This window comes from Periophthalmus magnuspinnatus, chromosome 17 (genome assembly GCF_009829125.3).
Source record: "Periophthalmus magnuspinnatus isolate fPerMag1 chromosome 17, fPerMag1.2.pri, whole genome shotgun sequence".
Classification (NCBI taxonomy): domain Eukaryota; kingdom Metazoa; phylum Chordata; class Actinopteri; order Gobiiformes; family Gobiidae; genus Periophthalmus; species Periophthalmus magnuspinnatus.
The window spans coordinates 15,464,202-15,484,587 of record NC_047142.1 but is presented as its reverse complement, the minus strand read 5'-3'; the positions used below and the strand labels follow the sequence as shown (position 1 = coordinate 15,484,587).

The following is a 20,386-nucleotide window of genomic DNA, read 5'->3' as shown; positions in this document are numbered from 1 at the left end:
TTTTATATTTTTCTTTTGCTATGGATCAGACCTGGACGACTGAGGGATTACACAGATACCATTTGACTCTGATTCAATTTGACTGGCAGAACAATAATCATACAAGTTTTTTGTCAGGATGGATCTCACGTAAACAGACTGGATTGTTCAGCTTTGTGGCTGAGATATGGAAATTGTCGATCTTTTAACAAATCAAGCTAAGGTAAATGGCTAATACTAGCAACTTTACATAATAACAGTTTATTTAAGAGAGTTTTAATCATAATCAGGGGTCAACGGTGCCTAGTTAAATCAGTGCTTCTATCTGCTTTCATTCAGTCGGTTTGTGTCTAGTTAAATACCTGTCGCTGTTCGCTGTTGTTTTTCAGATGCTCGTAATGCATTGTGATCTATATTGAACAGTCTAGTGCTGGAAATATTGATTGTATAAAGAAGTGGACGTGGAGTCAGTGTGACGTCACTCATAACATTCAGCTCCAGTCAAATGAACCTCAAGTCTCGCAGTTATAGACGCGAATTCTGAGTTCCACATTTGGAATTCTGACCGTGAGTATCATAGCAACCACAGAACCAAACCAGGGCGAAGGGACTGAGGCGCAATAAGGGAAAAGTGCACTACTTTTTCACTCACTGGACATTCGAACATCACTAGAAATGGCGTGACTCCTAACCGTTGCCCTAAGACATTTAAAACATTTACATTCAAATCAAACCTCCCCTAGTCTGTGCACCTCAGGTATTATAATAATTTCCCTGTTCACTGCACATTACAAATCAAATGTGATTCTGTCACTGCTGTTGTCGTTTTATTCACTGTGAGTTTAATATCTTTACTCCGAAGGTGGCTTATTGCACATACAGCTGCAGGCTTCTCATAACCAGGGGGAAGAAAGAGGGAGGGAGGGATGGAGAAAATGAAGAGAACAGCGGGGGGTCAGAAAGTGAATGACAAAAATGAGAGAAGGAGAAAGTGAGAGAAGGACAGAAAAGAGGGAAAGACAAAAAAGTAGAAAGACAAAGGGCAAGAGAGAGGGAGAGAGAAGGGGGGAGAGGAGAGAGAGGGATAAACAGCGAAAGAAAGAGAAACAGAGAATGACAAAATGGGATAGAGGGAGGAAGAGATGATAGTAAACGATTATGGAGGTCATTCAGTGATGTAGGTAATTTCACTACTGTGTGTCCTTCATAAGTTGTACCAAAGACAATTCTGTGACATTGTAATTACGTAATTAATTGTAATTGTAATTAAGTTGTGTAGTTGTTGTGTTTTGTCTGTGAGATAATTAGATGTGTTGTCTTGAAATGATGAAAACAATCAGTCAAGTGTTGTTAATCCAATGTGGACATAATGTGATATAAAAAATGTACATAATGTTTTGAGTAGAACATCTTGCTAATCTATTCTTGTGCAACTGTTGACTTTTAACCTTTTTTTAAAATATTCTTGTTATGTATTTATTGATGATTTATTGATGGTGTCAATAACATTCCCTGGAGGCTAAGCTAAGTAGAGGCACTGCTCTGTCTGAAACTCTGTTACTCAAGTTAGGCTTTGTTTCAACACAATCTGACCAGAAAGAGCTGACTTAGCTGGGAGTACAACAGATGAGCTGATTTGTGCTGCTAAAAAAGTCTCTTACACACAACATTACAGTCACAATCTAGCTCGCATTAGCCAACAGTTTTTCAGTTAGTCACTCTCATCTTTTTTGTTCAATCAAACACCTAAACAGGACCAGAAATCATAGTCTCCTAATAATATGTTGTTTAAGTCCATTTTGTATTTTTTTTTAGATTTTCAGATGATCTTAAAACTTTTTGGCGGTGTTTACTAATGTGTCCATTGTGTCACCATGGTAACTGCCGAACATTCCCCTATAGACATACATGCAGAACACCCCCAGCATGATGTCACTGCAAAGTATTTGTACTGTGACTCGTATGATTTTAAATAAACAATTACAATTACAAGTACATGACGAGAATTATACTCAAGTACAACTACACCAAATGTTCAACAAAATAAAACCTCATTGCAGTAACATTTGTACTACTAGTGACTTTCCAGCCCTGGCTATTTGAAAGCACAGTGTTATATCATCCAACCATCTGCTTTGAGTTTCCTTTCTGATCAGGTCTGAGGAGACTTTGAGAATAAGCCACCTGTCAAACGTCTGCTACTGAAATCACCTCTAATCTCGTATACAGAGCTTTACTGAACACCTCACAGAAATCAAGACAAAAGAGACATAGAACAAAACCGGTACAATATTTAACTCATTTAATCTTTTGAGTCTAGTTTGCAGTGTAATTTTATTTTTCCCACTGTCTGCAGACTAGTCATTTATATAACAAATAAACCAAGCTAAGTGAAAAATGTGTCTGACCCAAATCTTGTCGCCTCTACAAACTGAGAAATTGCATAATGGGATAAGGGAATGTCTGTACAAAGTTAGGAGTAAAATGGAAAAGGAATTGCAATGTTCTGCAAGAAAAATGAACTATACTATTAAGTTCAGTTCAACCTGGAGGAGACAGGGCGGTCGATGCAGTGTACTAGCAGTCACCTCCAGTCTCTCTTCTATCTTCAAATCAGGCTAGAAATCTAGGGGCAATAATGGACTCAGACTTGAACTTTAACAGCCACATCAAATCAATAACATCTGCAGCTTTTTCCAGTCTAAAAGTATTGCAAAAAACAAAGATATACTGTCAAAACCAGACTTGAAGAGATTTATCCATGCATTTGTCTCCAGTAGGTTAGACTACTGTAACGGCCTGCTCACTGGCCTCTCCAAATGAGCCTTAACACAGCTGTAGTACATCCAGAATACTGCTACTCAGGTCCTGACTAGAACAAGGAAGTACTTCACACATGAGTCCTGTGCTCAGGTCTCTGCACTGGCTCCTGTGGCTCAGTCTCTCCATGGACTAGCTCCCACATGTTAGTGCCATATGAACCATCTCACACTCTGAGGACTTCAGGGACAGGTCTCCTGCTGGTGCCCAGAGTCAGGACTAAACATGGAGAATCAGCATTTCAGTTTTATGCAGCTAAAACCTGAAACAGTCTTCCTGAAGATGTGAGACAGGCCTCTACTTTGACAATGTTTAAATCCAGGCTCAAAATGGTTCTGTTTAGCTGTGCATATGACTGAAAGATTTTTATTCTGCACTCTTCTCTTTTAATGTTCATTTTATGAGGATTATTTGTGATTATTTATGTTTTGATTATGTATTGTGTATTATTTATGATTTGATTATGTTTGATTTGATCGAGATACGGTTCAGTATATGTTAGATGGAACAATCATTTTTGGGGGTTTGTTGTTATGACAGAGTTAAGGACAGGACTTTTTTGTCCCGTTATTATTCCACTTCAAATAATTTATCAAGAAGGCTCTAATCTCCACAGCACTGCTCAGGCTACTGTAAAAACTTTTCACATGTCCATATGCCCAAAGCATCAGATTGACCCGAGCTCTGCCCGAGGTTGGAGGATTGAACACACTGCCCCCTGCATTTGACAACATTCAGCTCTGTATATAAACCTTTTGGCTTTCACATGTTTGATGGTTCAGTCACAAAAAATCTCTCTATAAAGTTTTTTCCAAAAGAAACTGTAACCTGAAGAAGTAGAAACTGGACTAATTATTATTTAGGCTGCCAATCTGACAATGCTCAGTCATAATCAATCTATCATTTTAAAGTGTACGTGACATGAGCTGTTCTCATAGCACTCAGTTATATGAGGCTGTTACAGGAGCAGCAGAGTTATGCTGCGCACAGCTATACTCTCATTCACACATCAGTTTAACATCAGAAATGATACGCACAATTTCCAACAGTAAATGATGTGCAACACGCCCACAAACTGCACATGTTAATTTTCAGTTTTGCTCCTGCATTAATCTGGCCTATAGTGCATCAAAATACATGCATTTTGTTCAAATATAACGTTTTAAAATACAGTTGTTTCTTTCTTTTTTTTTCATTGTATTGAAAAAATATTCAGTCAAAAAAAATCTTGGCGTCTTAAACTTCCAGCTCTACCGTAAAATTAATTAATAAAATTAATAAATGCATGATTAATATGTTCAATGCCATAACATGGAACATTCCAGTCAAAGCAATAAACATTTGTGTACCATCCACCAGAAAAGTTACATAGTGGGGGGTACAGTACAGTATAGAGTTAAATATCTATATATGATCTTTTATATAATGCAGGTCCTAAAATGCTATAAATCTGTTCTAGTCAAAATAAGCATATTAAAGTGAGGGTATTTTACTTCTATGGGGTATTAACTGCACATAGTACATAGACCTGTCATGATAACAAATTTAACAACAAAGCACAATATAATGCTACAGAGATATATGGCAATAAAGGATAATATTTAAAGTACTTTATGGCACTGACACGAAGCAGGATAATCCCAGTGAACAGATGTTTATATATACGGTAACATTAAAAGGCCCGAGCAGCAACAAATAAACAGCATAATGAAGCAATAATTAGCCATAAAAGCCTTTTCAACCCTCTACAGCTCAAATCTACAGCTCAAAAACAAAAATTCCCACTATTGTAAAGGCAGGTCTGATCCAGAGTAAAAGCCAAAAGTAAAGATTTTATTTTTGGCTTTTATGACGGTGTACATATGATAAATATTGAGTCCCAAAATATATTGTTCCATCTTTCATATAATGTGAATGATAAGTTGATTTAGTGATTATCGTGACAGGCCTAGCACATATTTGGATCACCATGTTACATTTTACTGTAAAATTTGCCAGAAACAGTATATTAACAAGTTTTATCAGTTTCATTTTCATTTTGTAACTCTGGGTACTCCCTTTGTTCTCTGTGCTAAGTCACTCCTCCTTCGGCACGCTATCACATTACAATCAGTGTGCATCCCGTTAATGAATCTACCGCACATCGCATCAGCTTTGTGAAGTTGTAGTGTATTGTTTTGTATCATGCGTTTGTATATTAGTGGAAAACTGCCGTGTGGGAGCATGGGTGACATAGATTTGTGAGGTGAGCTTTGGAGAGGATCTTACTGCTAACCGTGAGGAGGGTTTGAATAGGGCCCGGGAGAGATAGCTTTCTAAATCTAAAACCTCTTCAGGCATGTTTTTGATGAGGGAACAATGTAATAACGGAGAAGGCTCCAAAAAGTCAATTTTGCATAATACCCCCCTCTAAATATTCTAGTAAATGGGTTCTAGCATCCTGTTATGCCACACTTGGAGGACCAGTTCCGCTTCAAAAGACATATCCCTTTTTTAAATTGTTAATCACTATGGCAACGGTCCAAATTTTTCATCACTCTGAAACCCATGGATAGGTTTTTCTTTTAGCGGTGCCACTTCTCACTCTAAACCTCCATCTCAAGTCTGAATAGCTTTTCTTCACAATTATCCTTGAGATCTACCTGCGTTCGACATGTCTGACACGTTCTCATCACATTACACCAGGAGGAGGCGCTATTATTTATGTAAGTGTACCAGCTGAAGTCAGGGTCACCTCTGAAGGGCTACGAGACTCCAGAGTACGGCAGGTCAAAGCTACTCTTGGGGTTATTAAAGTTAAACGTGCTCTCTGAATATCAGTCGTGTCAATGGAGCAGCGAGAGGTCGAGTACAAGCCTGTGAATGTTTTGCTATGAATACTGCATGAAGCTGTAAGCGTGATTTCAACATGGAGGACAGCATTTCTTAACTTATTCTTAACTACTGTTACCTGTACAGTTACAAGGCCGATCAAATTCAGATAGATAGAATAATTATAACTAGAGTTGCACCAAGGTTCTTTATCTGACAAAACTAGCCTTGATTTAGCTCAGTTTTTTGAGTTTCACCTGTAAGTTAAAACATGTAGTTTTTTTTGTTTTAATATAACTCCAATGATTGACAAAGTATATTAAAATGGCACAATAATATCAATATTGCAGTTCTTCACAGTCACATATCTCAAATATTGAGGAAACCCTAATTATAACCCAATAATTAGATCTGATTTTTGGTGTTTACATCATAGACTGTATATATACATGGACAGCTAACCTGCTAGCCGCCATGGTCCAAAGAGGAAGTGAACATGGGCGCACTTCTGGCTCCATCAACTCTGGCTCCAGTTCACTTTGCACTGACAAACTGTTGCCCCTCGCCCTGTAACTGTTGCTGTCAGGCTCGTCATTTTGGTCTTAAATTGTTCGTACTGTTCGAGTCAAAATCAAATCGTGAGTAGATGATGGCAGCTCATAACCCCCTGTACATTGCACACCACACACACACACACGGGGAAGTCAGATTTCAGCCCAATTTTGAAATTGTTGTGTGACTAAAATTCATGTCAAAGTCTGCCAGAAAACCACACAGTGTAAACCCAGCTTAAGTTGCATTTTATTTGATTTGTTTTCCAATTATCTCCCGCAGAAAAGTCCTTGTCAAACCGGTACATTGGAGACGTCAGGGGACACATGGCTGGTTTAGATGTCCACAGACTTCATTAACCTTTATCAGAGATGTATTGAACCAACCGCATTGTGTGTCTCTGCACTAGCCATGCATGATAATCACAACATCACTGAGCCAAGATTTAATTGATAGGTAAGTTTGCGCTCTTTGCAAAATGGTTCAGCTTCCAGTTATAGGCACCATTTTGAGGACTTTTGACCATTCAAAATATAGAACATTTTGTTTTGAATTGTTATGGCAATGGACCCAATTTTTCAGTAGTAATCTTTGGTTCCATTTTTATAGAGCGCTTTTCCAAGGTACTCAAAGCTCTTTACATCAAGGAACCACTCAACTATTCACAGACACACATTCATACACCAGTGCATGCAGACACTGGGGGCGAGATGGGTCAAGTGTCCTGCCCTAGGACACAATGACAGCATTCATCTGTGGGAGCTGGAGTCGCACTGCCAAACGGTGGGTAAGTGGATCTGACCGCTCTATCAGTGATGTTCACGTTGAGAGCTGCTGTCGCCCTTTACATAACTAGTAGTATTAGTAGGAAAATAAGTGGGAGAGTTACAATAAATAGGATTAGTGGCTGGACTCTCATTCAAGAGCATAAGGGTTTTTGTTTATTTAAATAAATGGGTTAGTTTTATATTTTCTCATAGGAATTTGAGTTTGTTGTACAGAAAATAAATTCTTCTTACTGTTGTCTTGGTGCCAAATCAGGAAGCATGAAGAGCCTGCTCATAAATGAACCAGCAGCAGCAGAAGTCCCAGCTGTTTCCTTTACGCAGAAAATTTGTGTCTTGTAGTCATCTAATGTGACAAGTGTGTGGGCGAGTATTCGTCACATTCTGGGGACCAAAAAACTGTATTTTCAGGTCCCAATGAGGTAAATCTTTCAATATTGACTCAACAGCTACACTAAGATATGAGTTAATTAAGATTGGAGGAGTTGTACCTGATTTTTACTGTCTCAAAAACAGAACTAGTTCATTTTAAATGATTTGCAGGGGTCCAATGTTATTCCTTCTGTTCTTTATGCAATCCGAGCATCCTAACTAGTCATGGCAATGACTTCAAGTGCTTTTCACAACTTTCAGAGACCAGTGTGGAGTTTTCCATTCACGATAAAGCCAAAAACAACTACAATAACAACATAACATACTAACATGCACTTTCTGACTATCAAACAATAAAATACTTTTTATTTAGATGCAGACAGAATGCAGCTGTCTTATTTTGATCTCAAGAGCTGCTGAAACACTATATCTGTACTCGGGTTCAACACATTTTGCTCAAATACATGGAAAAAAATTGGGTACAGGTGCACAAGTGTTTGAAGTTCAGAAGGTTTGACCAGTAGTTTCGGTTGTTAATATTAGAATAAGTTTCCCAGGAAATTATTATCAGTCAATGTAATGTCCCCGTAAATCATGCAAACTTAACTGTACTGTCGAGTGCCATAGTGTGGCAGCTGTGGGTCACTGGTTCAAATCTAGCTTGGACTGATGCATGCTGTCCTTGTGTTCTTGGGCAAGACACTTCACCCGCCTTGCTTCCAATATTAAAGTACTCTGGTGCCTGCATATGAGTTTCTCATCTAAGCTTTAGCTCCTTGGCCACCACACTTTCTCCGTGTGCACTCGTCATAGTGTATTTAGCCACAAGTGAAATAAAAGACCACCGTGTATAGGGGAAGCGAGCGGGTGCAGATGTATTCTGCCCACTTGAAATGCATTATGATATAAATAAGTCTGGCGATCAGCTGATGGACTCTCACGTGGCTCATGGTGCGTGTTTGGGGTGAATGATGTGCAGTGTATGAGAACAAGGCCAAAAGTAAAGTAAACAGAAACTAATTCTAATGCGCACTGGGATCGGTCCACAGAGTGAACTAACACATGTAAAAATGATGTAAGTGTGAACCTTTCCTAAGTCATATTTTGTATAACTGTTCAGGCCCCCAATGGGTGCTCTTACAATAATTAGCATACTGGCTATACCTATTGTGATACAACAGATATTTATGACAGTTGTTTACCACAGTTGCGTCAGAACTTAAGAAGCTACTTGGATGAGTATGTCCAGTTGACAGAACTGAATCATTTTTATTATTAACATGTCCTGTCCTAACCAAATAAACCACTAATAAGGATTTGAACATGTGTGTGAAACGTACCCATGAGGAAGACCACCTTTGGTTTCTTCTGTTCTGTGCAATAACCTGTAAAACAAGTAAAGGACTGATGAAGATATATCGCAAATCTAAACACAGTTGCAGCACTTGAGAAGTATAAACGCAATTACATTTTTTCCCAGCCCTAAATAGCATGTTTTATTTCAATCACAAGTGACTTAAACAGACATAGACAAATTAAATGTGATGAAGAGGTCATTGAAATTCTTTTTTTTTTTTAGCGTGGTTAAACTGCACTGACTTAAATGTGGGTAGTACTCAGGTGCATTTACTTGAGTAACTTTTTAAAGAAATGGTACTTTTAATGTAGCATACTTTTACTCTTACTACAAGTGACAAAAGGTTTATGTTGACAATATGAAATTATTTGAACATTTGTTTTTCTTGCAGCACTCCTTCAGATATGATTTAGTTGTTCCTTTTTTACCTCTATCCTTTGTAAATACCACATTCAGCCCATTATTTAAGTTTTGTCCTTCAATTTCCATTAACTTCAGATTATAAATTGGATGTTATGTACACTTACTTGAGTGGTAATTTTCCAAAATACATTTTTACTCTTGAGCAATTTCTTGGACCACTACTTTGTACATGTTACTCTTACTTAAGTACAATGTTTGGCTACTCTACCCACCTCTGCTGACTTATGAAGAGAGTATATGATAGATTTGTTGTGGAAAATTACACCCCACTGGAAATGACAGATGACAAAGCAGAGAACACAGTCTTCCTGTCTGAATTTGCTTTTCAAAACTTCACAATTGTCTGCATCTTCTTTCTATTGAAATGATTAAGTGTGTTAAGTGAGTCATGTGGACTTCCATACGACTTGTGCACACTTAAAAACACAAAAGATACTAATCATTAATTTAGATCAACTCATCTGATTTCTGTCAAAACCACCCACAGATCTGCTCACTAATAACTGTTGGAAAACTTCCTGGAGAAGGATCCTAACTTTAACTACAGACACTACTTACCGAACCTTAATGATGGGGTGTTATACTTTTATGGGGTATTAACTGCTAACACATAACATATTTAGATTTTATATAGAGTTTTTGTTGTTTTGAAGATGCTATAGTTGCAGAAACCATTGTATTATCATGTTTACTAAGTTGCAGTTCCGTTTTTTTCTCCCCTCCCTTAGCTCCCTGCGCTAAGTCACTCCCTCTTCAGAGCAATATTACATTACAACCGGCTTGCATTTTGCTAATGAAACTACTGAATATTGCATCAGGTTTGTGAAGTTGTAGTGTATTGTTTTGTATCATGCTTTTGTATATTTATGGGAAATTGTTGTGCAGGAGCAGTGATGATGTAAGCTTATGGGCTGGGAATTGGACAGAACTGTACAACTAACTGTAAAGAGGACCTGGGAAGAGATCACTAAATTACTCAAACCTGCATGGATTACATCTAAAACCTCTTCAGGCATGTTTTTTGATGAGGCAACAACATTATAACATAGCAGAAAGCTCCAAAAAGTAGATTTTGCATAAAACCCCTCAGTTGAGATTGTCGATAGAAAGTCACTAATATCTGCTGGTGTTAGCTTTAATGAGGCTAAAACAACAGCTGTAACTTCAAAGCTAAGAAATCCAGGGCTGACATTATTCTAGTAAAGCTTTATGGAGTTAAAAAACACAGTGAGCACTTCCTGTATTACCACATGACATCACAAGGACAGAGTGATTTAAGTTTGAGAAAAGAACACAGCCTAAATATGCAGGATCTGTGTGTCCTTTAAATTCTGAGAGCAGTGGCTGTTCAGACTCAGATCGATAGGTAGACTTTGTGAAATCAATGTTAACTCACTGTCTGTGGTGCCTTCAGCATAGCATGTCTCGTCCTCCTCCTCTTCCATCTGTGGGAAACACATTACTGTAGTTAATTATCATGTTTACAATGTTTTACTTAAGTGATTTAAAGGAACTGTACATAGCCTGTGCTTAAAAAGTTCTACCATGACTGAACCTGGGTTGCCAAATGACACACATGAGACTCATTCTGCTTTCTGTTTGGACAATCATCTTGACAACTAAAATACCAAATTATAACATTACATATAACATGGTCATCATGTTCTATGTTTTTATACTTGTGAGTAATGTTTGTAATCAGTAATTAGGGCAGCCTTGTGTGATGTTACATAGTATTTCAAATTGCAGAGGCCACTGAAGGCAGCACAAACTTAGATTCAGATGTTTTTGACCAGAAAGCTGCAAATTTACCTAGTTTGCACTGAAGTTAGCAAAAAATGACTAGGAACAGTAGATTTTGCTACTAAAATGCCATAAAAAACAGTTATGTTGCAGAAGTGTAGTGTTAAGTTTCACTTTAAACATTTGTATTTGTACAATATGGGGATAATTGATCAATCTGTCTTCTATCTTTTATAGTTTCTAAAAATCCAAAACACTAATTGTACAAGCAACACTTTCTATTTTCTGACACCATCTCACAGTATCTGCTTCTCCACTCACAAGAAGTTTACTCAAACCTTCCCCAAACTCTCCTAATTACCATGTTTTACTTTGTGCAACATATCAAAAGTTTATTTTAAAAATCAAAGCCAGTCACACTTCAAAACCCTAGCAGAAGCAAAGAGGAGACACGGTTTGTTTGTAAACTCCTGTCTCTTTATGCTGAAGCTAAATCAGGTCAGCGACACTCCATTTTATCAATAAAATAATAAAGTGCATTTTAAATATCTCTGCCGCTGGAGATATTCAAAGCTTTGTTCAAATGCACAAAACTTGAACGGACTTGAGTTTAAGTTTGATTAGTCAAAGAAAGGTGGTTGCTCTCTCACCAGAGTGTTTCTAGAGAGCTATAGTTGTTCCCATCATCAAAAACTTGCACAATAGAATGTAAATGTGGCCTAAATATCTGAATAACATATTTTTAAACATGCACTAATAGTACAGCTTTAATTTTTAGAAGATTTGGTTAGTTAAGTTTTGTTTACTTGATGGGATTACTTTTGATTCTAGATGTTTCTGATTTGTTGAGCTGTAAACATCTGGACACTGTTTTTCCAATCAAGATGCTTTGGCTATCATCCAGAAGCCATTTTCACTCTGATGATACTGGCTTGACACTCTAGGATCTCTACTATTCTGATTGAACTAAGTCCAGCCCCAAAGGGATGAGTTTTAAAGTGAAACTGCCCTCCCTTGTTTACAGCTAGCGTCATTATGGGTCTCTATTGTGTATTGGCTGTCTGTCTCACCTTCAGCATTGTTACGCACCTGACTAGAATTTGATTGGCTTGTTGTGGTCTTATACCAGAGGTTGAGAACACTTCTGATAGATTAACTCTCAATCCACCTTTTCTGTTCAAAGAGGACTTATTTAACTCGCTAATTCAGAGCAAGAAATCCTAGTGCCTCAAACCAGTGCCAGCAAACAGAAAATGGCTTCTGGATGGAGCTGAAACATCTTGATGGCAAAAACAGTGTACAGATAAGCACCATTTAAAGCGTCCCTACATTTAACTACGCGCAAATGAGGGATTACATCACCTCATTTGTTTCAATATATTCTTCTATTTCAAGGCAAATTACTAGCTAATGGCGTAGCAAAATTACCATTAGCAACATAATTTTCTTTGTGCAAGAAACTGAGTCAGAGATGTTGTTTTACAAGAAAAGAACGATAATCCATGAAGAGAAAAATGATTCCGACATCTTCACTACTTTGGCTGTTGGGTTCTCTTATTTATTTACTGCTACTACTGCGGCTACTACTGCTACTACTAACACTACTACTATGGCTACTACTGCTACTACTGCTACTACCAACACTCCTAGTGCTACTACTGCTTTTAGCTACTACTTCTACAACTACAACTACAACTATTACTACTACTACTACTACTACTACTGCTGCTGCTGCTATAACTATTTCCTCAGAGTGTGAAGCTGACCAATAGGAGGATATATCAAACACAGGGGGCGTGGTCTGGCATGGGTGGAGCACTGCTAATTCAATGGGAAACTAAACTTTTTTTTTCCCTTTTCCTGGTGGATTATATGTATTGTATATGTACGTACAACTCATATTTCTTTGATTCCTTTTGTGGATGTAAAATTATTTTGAAGTAATGTTACTCTTATTTGAGTACAATTTTAGATACTCTACCCACTTCTGCTCATATCAGACTTACATGGCATTTCAATAATATGATAACCATAGAAATCAGATCATGATCAGATTTGAGGGTGCATGTAAACATAGCCAGTCACCAGAAACGAATGTGTTTGTGAGTACTGAGCAAGTGGGAGGTGCTGAGAGAGACTCGGCATGTGGCGCCACCAACTGTTTAGTGACTCACATGGACAAAAACACGTTCATAAACAAGAGGGAACAATATGCAAGTCAACAACAATCACACCCAAATGGAGTCCACATCGTTTTTAAGCAAGTTTGTTTTTCTACACCTTTCTGCCGTGTCCCACATAAAGTGACTGCATGAGATTTCAGTTACTTTTGCAGTGAAATTATGCTTAGACAATTCTAATACCACAATGATAATAAAAAAAAACACTCTTTCTTTAGACAACAGAATGTAATTTTCAAGATTAAATAGTAGTACTTTCTTTTATATTGCAATGTGGTCTTAGTCGTCCAGGTAGGTTCCATAGTGGTCCATGGGTGTTTATTAGTCTATGTGTCTTATACTTGTTCTGATACAGCTCAAGATCATTCGAAAGCTGTTCAGGAAAGGTTCATACATAGATAAAAGGCCACAGGGTAATATAAGAGAAAGTACTACGGTTTAATGTTGTAAATGAATGAATGAAAAACATTCTCTTAAGTCTATAAAGAGTGTTTTATTATTATCATTGTGGTATCAGAATCGGTATTGAGTATCGAGTCTATTCTTACAATGGTCCAGTCTGGCTATGTTTCTGTTGAGAACGCAGTGAGAGCCCTCAGTTCCGCACAGAGATAGAATTTCTCTAACAAACACTATTTACAAGTATGAAGAAAAGTGGACCATATCACTCAAAACAACAGCTCTGTCTGGTGTGAGGAAGTTAGCCCTGTCACTGCATCATGTGACCTCCTCCCACAGAAACAAGTCCCTGCTCATGTTCTCAGTGAATCAGTGTTTCTGAAAACTACAGTGCTACAGTTTGGAATATGAATTTAAAAATAAAAATATTCTCCTATGTTTCACATCACATCAACATTTCACCTTATCAGAATGCTGCTAATACCAATTCTGGTAAGACATATTGTTATATAGTTACAATCTATGACACCCGTGGATCATTATGTTATAATTTCAACATTTTAACTCACAATATTTAACTAATATGACTTAATAAAAAAAAAAAAAAAAGGTTCGCTGGCTTCTGCATTAGAAAACTGTGGTGCTGTGCAGCTGTTGGCACCTCAGATGGTGTGACGTCTCAAATACAGGAGAAAAGTTTAAAGATTAAAGATTACTCAAAACATGCATCAATCACTCTAAATACAGCTTCAAGAGGTTAAATGGTGATGGAAAACAACTATAATATGGTTAAAAACTATACAAAGTGGCCGGGCGCACCCTTAGGGATAGGGTGAGGAGCTCGGTCACACGGGAGGAGCTCGGAGTAGAGCCGCTGCTCCTACACGTTGAGAGGAACCAGCTGAGGTGGCTCGGGCATCTGCTCAGGATGCCTCCTGGACGCCTCCCTAGGGAGGTGTTCTGGGCATGTCCCACCGGGAGGAGGCCCCGGGGAAGACCCAGGACACGCTGGAGGGACTATGTCTCTCGGCTGGCCTGGGAACGCCATGGGGTCCCACCGGAGGAGCTGGAGGACGTGTCCGGGGTGAGGGAAGTCTGGGAGTCCCTGCTTAGACTGCTGCCCCCGCGACCTGGCCCCGGATAAGCGGAAGAAAATGGATGGATGGATGGATGGACTATACAAAGTGAGTTTTGCATGACCACAAAGTAGTCAAATTTCTTCCTCCAATATCTCCAAACCACATGCTTTTACTGACAGACGACTGTGGACCTCTTTATTTAAAAGACCCAAGCTGATCATTGATGATATAAAATTATTAGCGCAGGATTTGATTACAACTCAATTATGCAGCCCTGGATAATTGTCTAACAACTTGACATTCTCATCAAACTAACTACAAATTATACTGCTAAATAAATTATATAACCAGAAAACAATGATAATTTAATGGGAAACTAAGCTTTTTTTCCCCTTTTTTTCTGTTGCATTATGTGCATTGAAGTACATCTCATGTTACTTTGATTACTTTTGTGGGTGTAATATTATTTTTGGAGTAATGTTACTCTGTGGTATATAGTTGCGTCGATGGAGTCAGAAGCACGGCCATGAGCTCGCAGGTTAGCTATGTCTATTTATATATATAGTCTATGGTTTTGACCCTTGTTAACAACATGGCTGCTAGGGAGCTATGTCCAACTTGTAAGTAAAATTATAAACCTCAAAAAACTTTAAGCTAACCCATTTCCACCGCAGCAGCAGAATTGTGAGCCTCTCCATCCTACTCTTCATGCCCACCAATGTGTCTCTGTGGGGGTCAATATTATTTTATTTTAATTAACAAATCTAATTTTCAAGAAATTAAAATGATTAATAAGTCAACTTTCTATTGTTGACGTCTCATTGTTTAAACACCTGCATACATTTACACAATTAGCCTGGCATGCTGTCTTAGCAATAAGTAATAATTTATTGAAATAAGCTTTGGGCTATAATCCGGTGTGTTTACATTCATGTTGTATCATGTCTGTTCATTAGCATGCACTGTCTCAGTCAAATAAATAAAATAAATAAAGCATGTGCGCATTTATTTCGAGCTGAGACATCCCATTAATTTAAAAAATAAACACTGAATTTAAATGAAGGCTTACCTAATCACAGTTTTTGGCCAGTGCTTTGTATAATGAGTTTTTGTGCAATAATCATTTGTTTATTTTATTTACAAATATGTTCCAGGCTTAGGGCTCATGAAATGGTTTAGTGGAGTTCTCTCAAATTGTCTTCTGGTCTAGTAGGGTTGTCAAAAGTTTCAAAAATTGGATACTAATTGATATTAAAACTAACCTTGAAACTAGATACTCATTTGAACAAGTATTAATACTAAAAAAGTCACAGGACAGAAATGAACGTTTCCTGAATAGTTTTAGAATGATCTTGAGCTGTATCAGAACAAGTATAAGACACATAGACTAGTATATACCAGTGGACCACTATGGGAACTACGAGATTACACAGATATATGGCCACATGGTAATATAAAGAACGTTCTATGATTTAATGTTGAAAATCAGATTGTCTTGTCTAAATAAAGAGTGTTTTTTTTTTATTATTATTATCATTGTGGTACTGGAATCGGTATCGAGTATCAAGTCTATTCCTTAGTATCAAAATCAAGTTTGAAATGTTATTGTTGTGACAACACTGGTCTTTAAAAACCTTTTTAATCAATATTGTGATTGTGAAATTGAAAAACACATTTGGAGGTAAGATGTTAAACTGTTACTTCTAGTCTTGCACATTTGATTTTTCAAAGTCATAATGGATCAATCACTCTCCACATATTGGTCAGGATTAGCTTGTTGATGATTGGCCAAATTAATATATTTGGGGATCATAAAAGTGTCAAACGGAATTCTCACTTTTGGCCAGTTAACCTAGCTATACACGATCTAAGTTTGTTATGATACTTTCTTACCTGGTCGTATTTACAGCCCATGTCTATTGAACTGCTGGACTCTCCAAGCAGACTCAAGTCCAACTCACTGGGACCTGTGGAGGACAAGTACAACAGAGAGTTAACATTTCATTTTTAAAGACATTTATATACATCTTACAGTATGGCATATTTCTAAATTAAAGTAATCTAATAATAATTATGCATTGTTTGTTATTTACTCCATACTCAGAGTTGTTTAGCTACTATTGCTACTACTACTTCTACTATTGCTATTTGTTGTTATGTAGGACTTATAACAATTTTATAGACAAATTGTACTATTATAGTTGCGGTGTGTGTGTGTGTGTGTGTGTGGGGGGGGGTGGGGGGGGGGGGGGGTGTGTGTGTGTGTGTGTGTGTGGACTACTGTCATATTCAAATCAATCAAGTCATAAATGTTAACCAACACAACATCTCCACAGTTGAGACTTGACCCCTGCAGGCTTCCATACTCCCAGATCCAGTGCTTTGGTTCATTAGACCTCCTCTCTGTGCATATGTCTAGAGTCCCACAGCCCCACATGTCAACAGTAGCATCTGCACCTGAGTCTCCTGCTCCTTTTTTACCTCCTCTTCATCTTCCTCTTTCTCCTCCTCCTCCTCTCCTTCCTCCTTCTTCTCCTCTTCCGCCACCTCCTGTTCCTCCTCCTTCTCTGCCTTCCTTTCTTTCTCCGCTGCACCTTTCCTTATCTTCCTCCTCCTCTTACTCCTTCTACTCTGCATCACTCCTCTTCTTCTTTCTTTCCCCTCTTCTGCTTTCTCCTTCCCTCTCTCCTCCTTCTCTTTCACTTTCTCCTCTGTCTCCCCCTCTTCGTTCTTCCTTCGTTCTCAGGTTGAAATAGGTTGTGAATATAACATCCCTTCAGGCATACAGCAAAGCAACAGCCAAGTAACAGCCTAGTTAAAATGAGGTTACACGGTTTGAATGCAAAAGGCTTGAATAATTGTGAACCAACTCTGTTTTTCTGACAACTATTTTGATTTGCAATATTTTTTGAAGGTTGAGTTCACTGTGCATATTTTTAAAAGTCCTGGAGCTTTACAGAAGACTGAAATAAGAACTTATAAACTAACACAAGAAGCTCATGCACTTCAGAACATGTTTTGTTGAGGGCTGTACTGGGTTTTATACACTGACTACTACATTTTGGTTTTGGAAAATTTAGAGTTGTTAAATTTGTTGTTCTAAACATTTGGACTGGTTTAATTACTTTTTTGTCAGAACAAAAAAGCTGTAAGAAATTTTCACTTAATCCGTTAATAGATAATTTAGCCTGAGACACAAACAAACTGATAGCAGTTAAAACCTTGAAACAACTCCAAAAATCAAGTCATACAAATGAAATAACTTTTAACAATAGCCAAAAGGACTCACATCAAGATACTGGTTTTGTATTTAAATAGGGCGTATTACACTTCTATGGGGTATTAACTGCTAACACATAACATATTAAGATCACCATGTTACGTTTTATAGTTTGTAAAATGCTATATTCGCCAAAAACAATGTATTAACATGTTTCATAAGTTTCAGTTTTGTTTTGTAACATTCTCATTTCCCCTTTGCTCACTGTGTTAAGTCAAGTTAGTTTTCCATTAATAAAACTACTGCACATTGCATCAGGTTTGTGAAGCTGTAGTGTAGTGTTTTATATCTTACTTTGTATATTTAAGGAGAATTGTCGTGTGTGAGCATGTGTGACGTAGGCTTGTGGGCTGAGCTTTGGACAAAATAGTACAGGTAACAGTGAGGAGGGTTCGAATAGTGTCTGGGAGAGATCACTAGATTCCTCAAACATGCATGAATGACATCTAAAAAATCTTCAGGCAAGTTGTGATGGGGAAACGTTATGACATGCTTTATTTGGATGGTCCAGATCCCCTTCTTTTCTCCATGGAGATGTTACTGCTCTGTCAGCAACCACAGTATGTCATTAAATTTACATTTATTCAGTCATGTATAAAATACTTATACTGTGAGAGGGCTTGCCTTTCCACAGACATAACCTGTAACTTGACCTGTTGGCGTCACCATTTTCTTCTCTTTATAGATATAGATATGTTTAATGCCATACTGTGGACTATTCCAGTCATGTTTCATAGTCAATGATATGATTTTGGAGTTTTTAATGGAGAGGTCTACAGCCAGTCCACTATCAGAAAAAACATGTGGTTTGGAGCAAAGTTCAGACAAAAAATGTGATAAATTGTGTGTTAAATTACACTAATGTCTGTATGGTTTATGTTCAAGAAATGAACACTGTAGGGCTGTAGTCGACTATAGAAATTCTTGGTTGACTAAATACATGTCCTGCCAATCGATTAGTTGTCTAAAAAGGGGGCGTGGCAAAAGCTCTCAAAACTATTATGTATCTATATGTATCTGACCCCAACTGCACTCACAAGACTACAGCTGCACAGGAGTTCATGCAAAAAAAAACAACTATTTATGCAAAAAAGTACTAAGAAACAATGTATTCAACTTTTTACATAGAAATACCAAAAAATACTAAATATTCAGCTAACTCACTCCCTCACTAACTTCTTTCTGCTGTTGTAGCAGAGAGGACTTAGACTGCTGACAGAGGAACTTTGCTTCTTCCTCCTCCTCTCCTTCCTCCTCCCCCTTCCTCCTTCATCTCTTTCTCTTTCTCCATCTCCTCTTTCTCTTCCTCTTCTTCTTCCCTCCCTCCTCCTCTTTCTCTTCCTCCTCCCCTTCCTCCTCTTTCTCTTCCTCCTTCTTCGTTATTCCTCCGTCCCCAGGTTGAAATAGGTCATGAATAACAGCCCTTGAGGCCTACAGCAGTCTGTAGCTGGTTTGTGCCTCAGCACTTGTCACAGAGCGTTACATTATGGTGACGGTGGAGCAGAGGTGGAAGTCTGAACAGAGACGCATTTTGCTGCTGCCAACGGAAATGTCACCAGATATTTAGGCTAAAACTGTCACTGCTCCTCCAGCCCACATGTGGAGCTGCAGAGAGGACAGGGACAGTCATGAGGTAACTGTATGGTATAATAATGTTTTAAAGCGGAAATCAAAATCAACTTTTTAGAGCTGTTTTAGAGAGATGTTTTCCCTCAATATTAATCTTAATTGGTGATACACGTAGGATTCAGCAACCTTGCATATTCATTTTAGTTCTAACCAGTGCTTAATTTATAAATTAGATGTTGCTGGATCAAAAAATGACTGGAAACTGGGGTCCATACAAGATCAAAACTTTTCTGTAACGCTCAGAAATGCCAAAATACAACACACCTGACCATATAACTCAATTTTAAACAATATAAACCCCATTGTATTTGTTTATATGTCCATTCATCTCAAACAAGACCAAGTAGGACTGACCCTGAGCGCACTGTACCAAAAAAGAAATTACGCTGATTATGCAGCTAGTTACTTGTCCCTCAAAGTTATTGTGTTAGTATCTACATTAGCACATGATGAAAGTAACACAATTTTAGACAGTGGCCCAAATAAATCTCCAAATATCTCCAAAAATATGCCCACCGCTGTTTGTTCCAAGTTAAAAATGAGCTCCATTCAGCCTTGTTTACCCTGCAAATCACAGAATGCCCCCGAACAAGCGTTAGTAATAGGCTTCAACCACAACAACACAGGACAAACTGTCTCCTTCAGCAACAGACTCTGTCCAAAACTCCAGAGTATTTAACCAAATGTACGCGCACATCAGAAATAAACATAACACAAACATATAGACCTGTCACAATAACACATTTTGAAGTTTGATATATATCGCTCCAGTAAGTACAGACGATAAATGATAATACTGAAATTAATTTATACCACTGACAAAAAACCCAAGAGCAGATTTAAACCACAAAAAATATTCTAAATCTACAATATTGTTAACAAATGATGAGCTGCAATAAATAAACAGCCAGTGAAATGCTGGAGTCCTGTGTTTGCATCTGTAATGAGTCACAGACGTTATTCATTCAAACTTTTAT

The 20,386-nt window shown here is 37.8% G+C and overlaps 1 protein-coding gene across 1 annotated transcript in view; it reads right to left on the bottom strand.

Annotated features, from left to right (window-relative positions):
* ak5 (adenylate kinase 5) overlaps nucleotides 1–20,386 on the bottom strand; it is a 118,232-nt gene that overhangs the window by 14,942 nt on the left and 82,904 nt on the right. The window contains exons 8-10 of the mRNA XM_033983151.2: nucleotides 16,394–16,467; nucleotides 10,496–10,544; nucleotides 8,660–8,704 (exon numbers count right to left, since the gene is read on the bottom strand). Coding sequence (XP_033839042.1) covers nucleotides 8,660–8,704; nucleotides 10,496–10,544; nucleotides 16,394–16,467 — 168 coding nt within the window. The remainder of the gene's footprint in view (nucleotides 1–8,659; nucleotides 8,705–10,495; nucleotides 10,545–16,393; nucleotides 16,468–20,386) is intronic.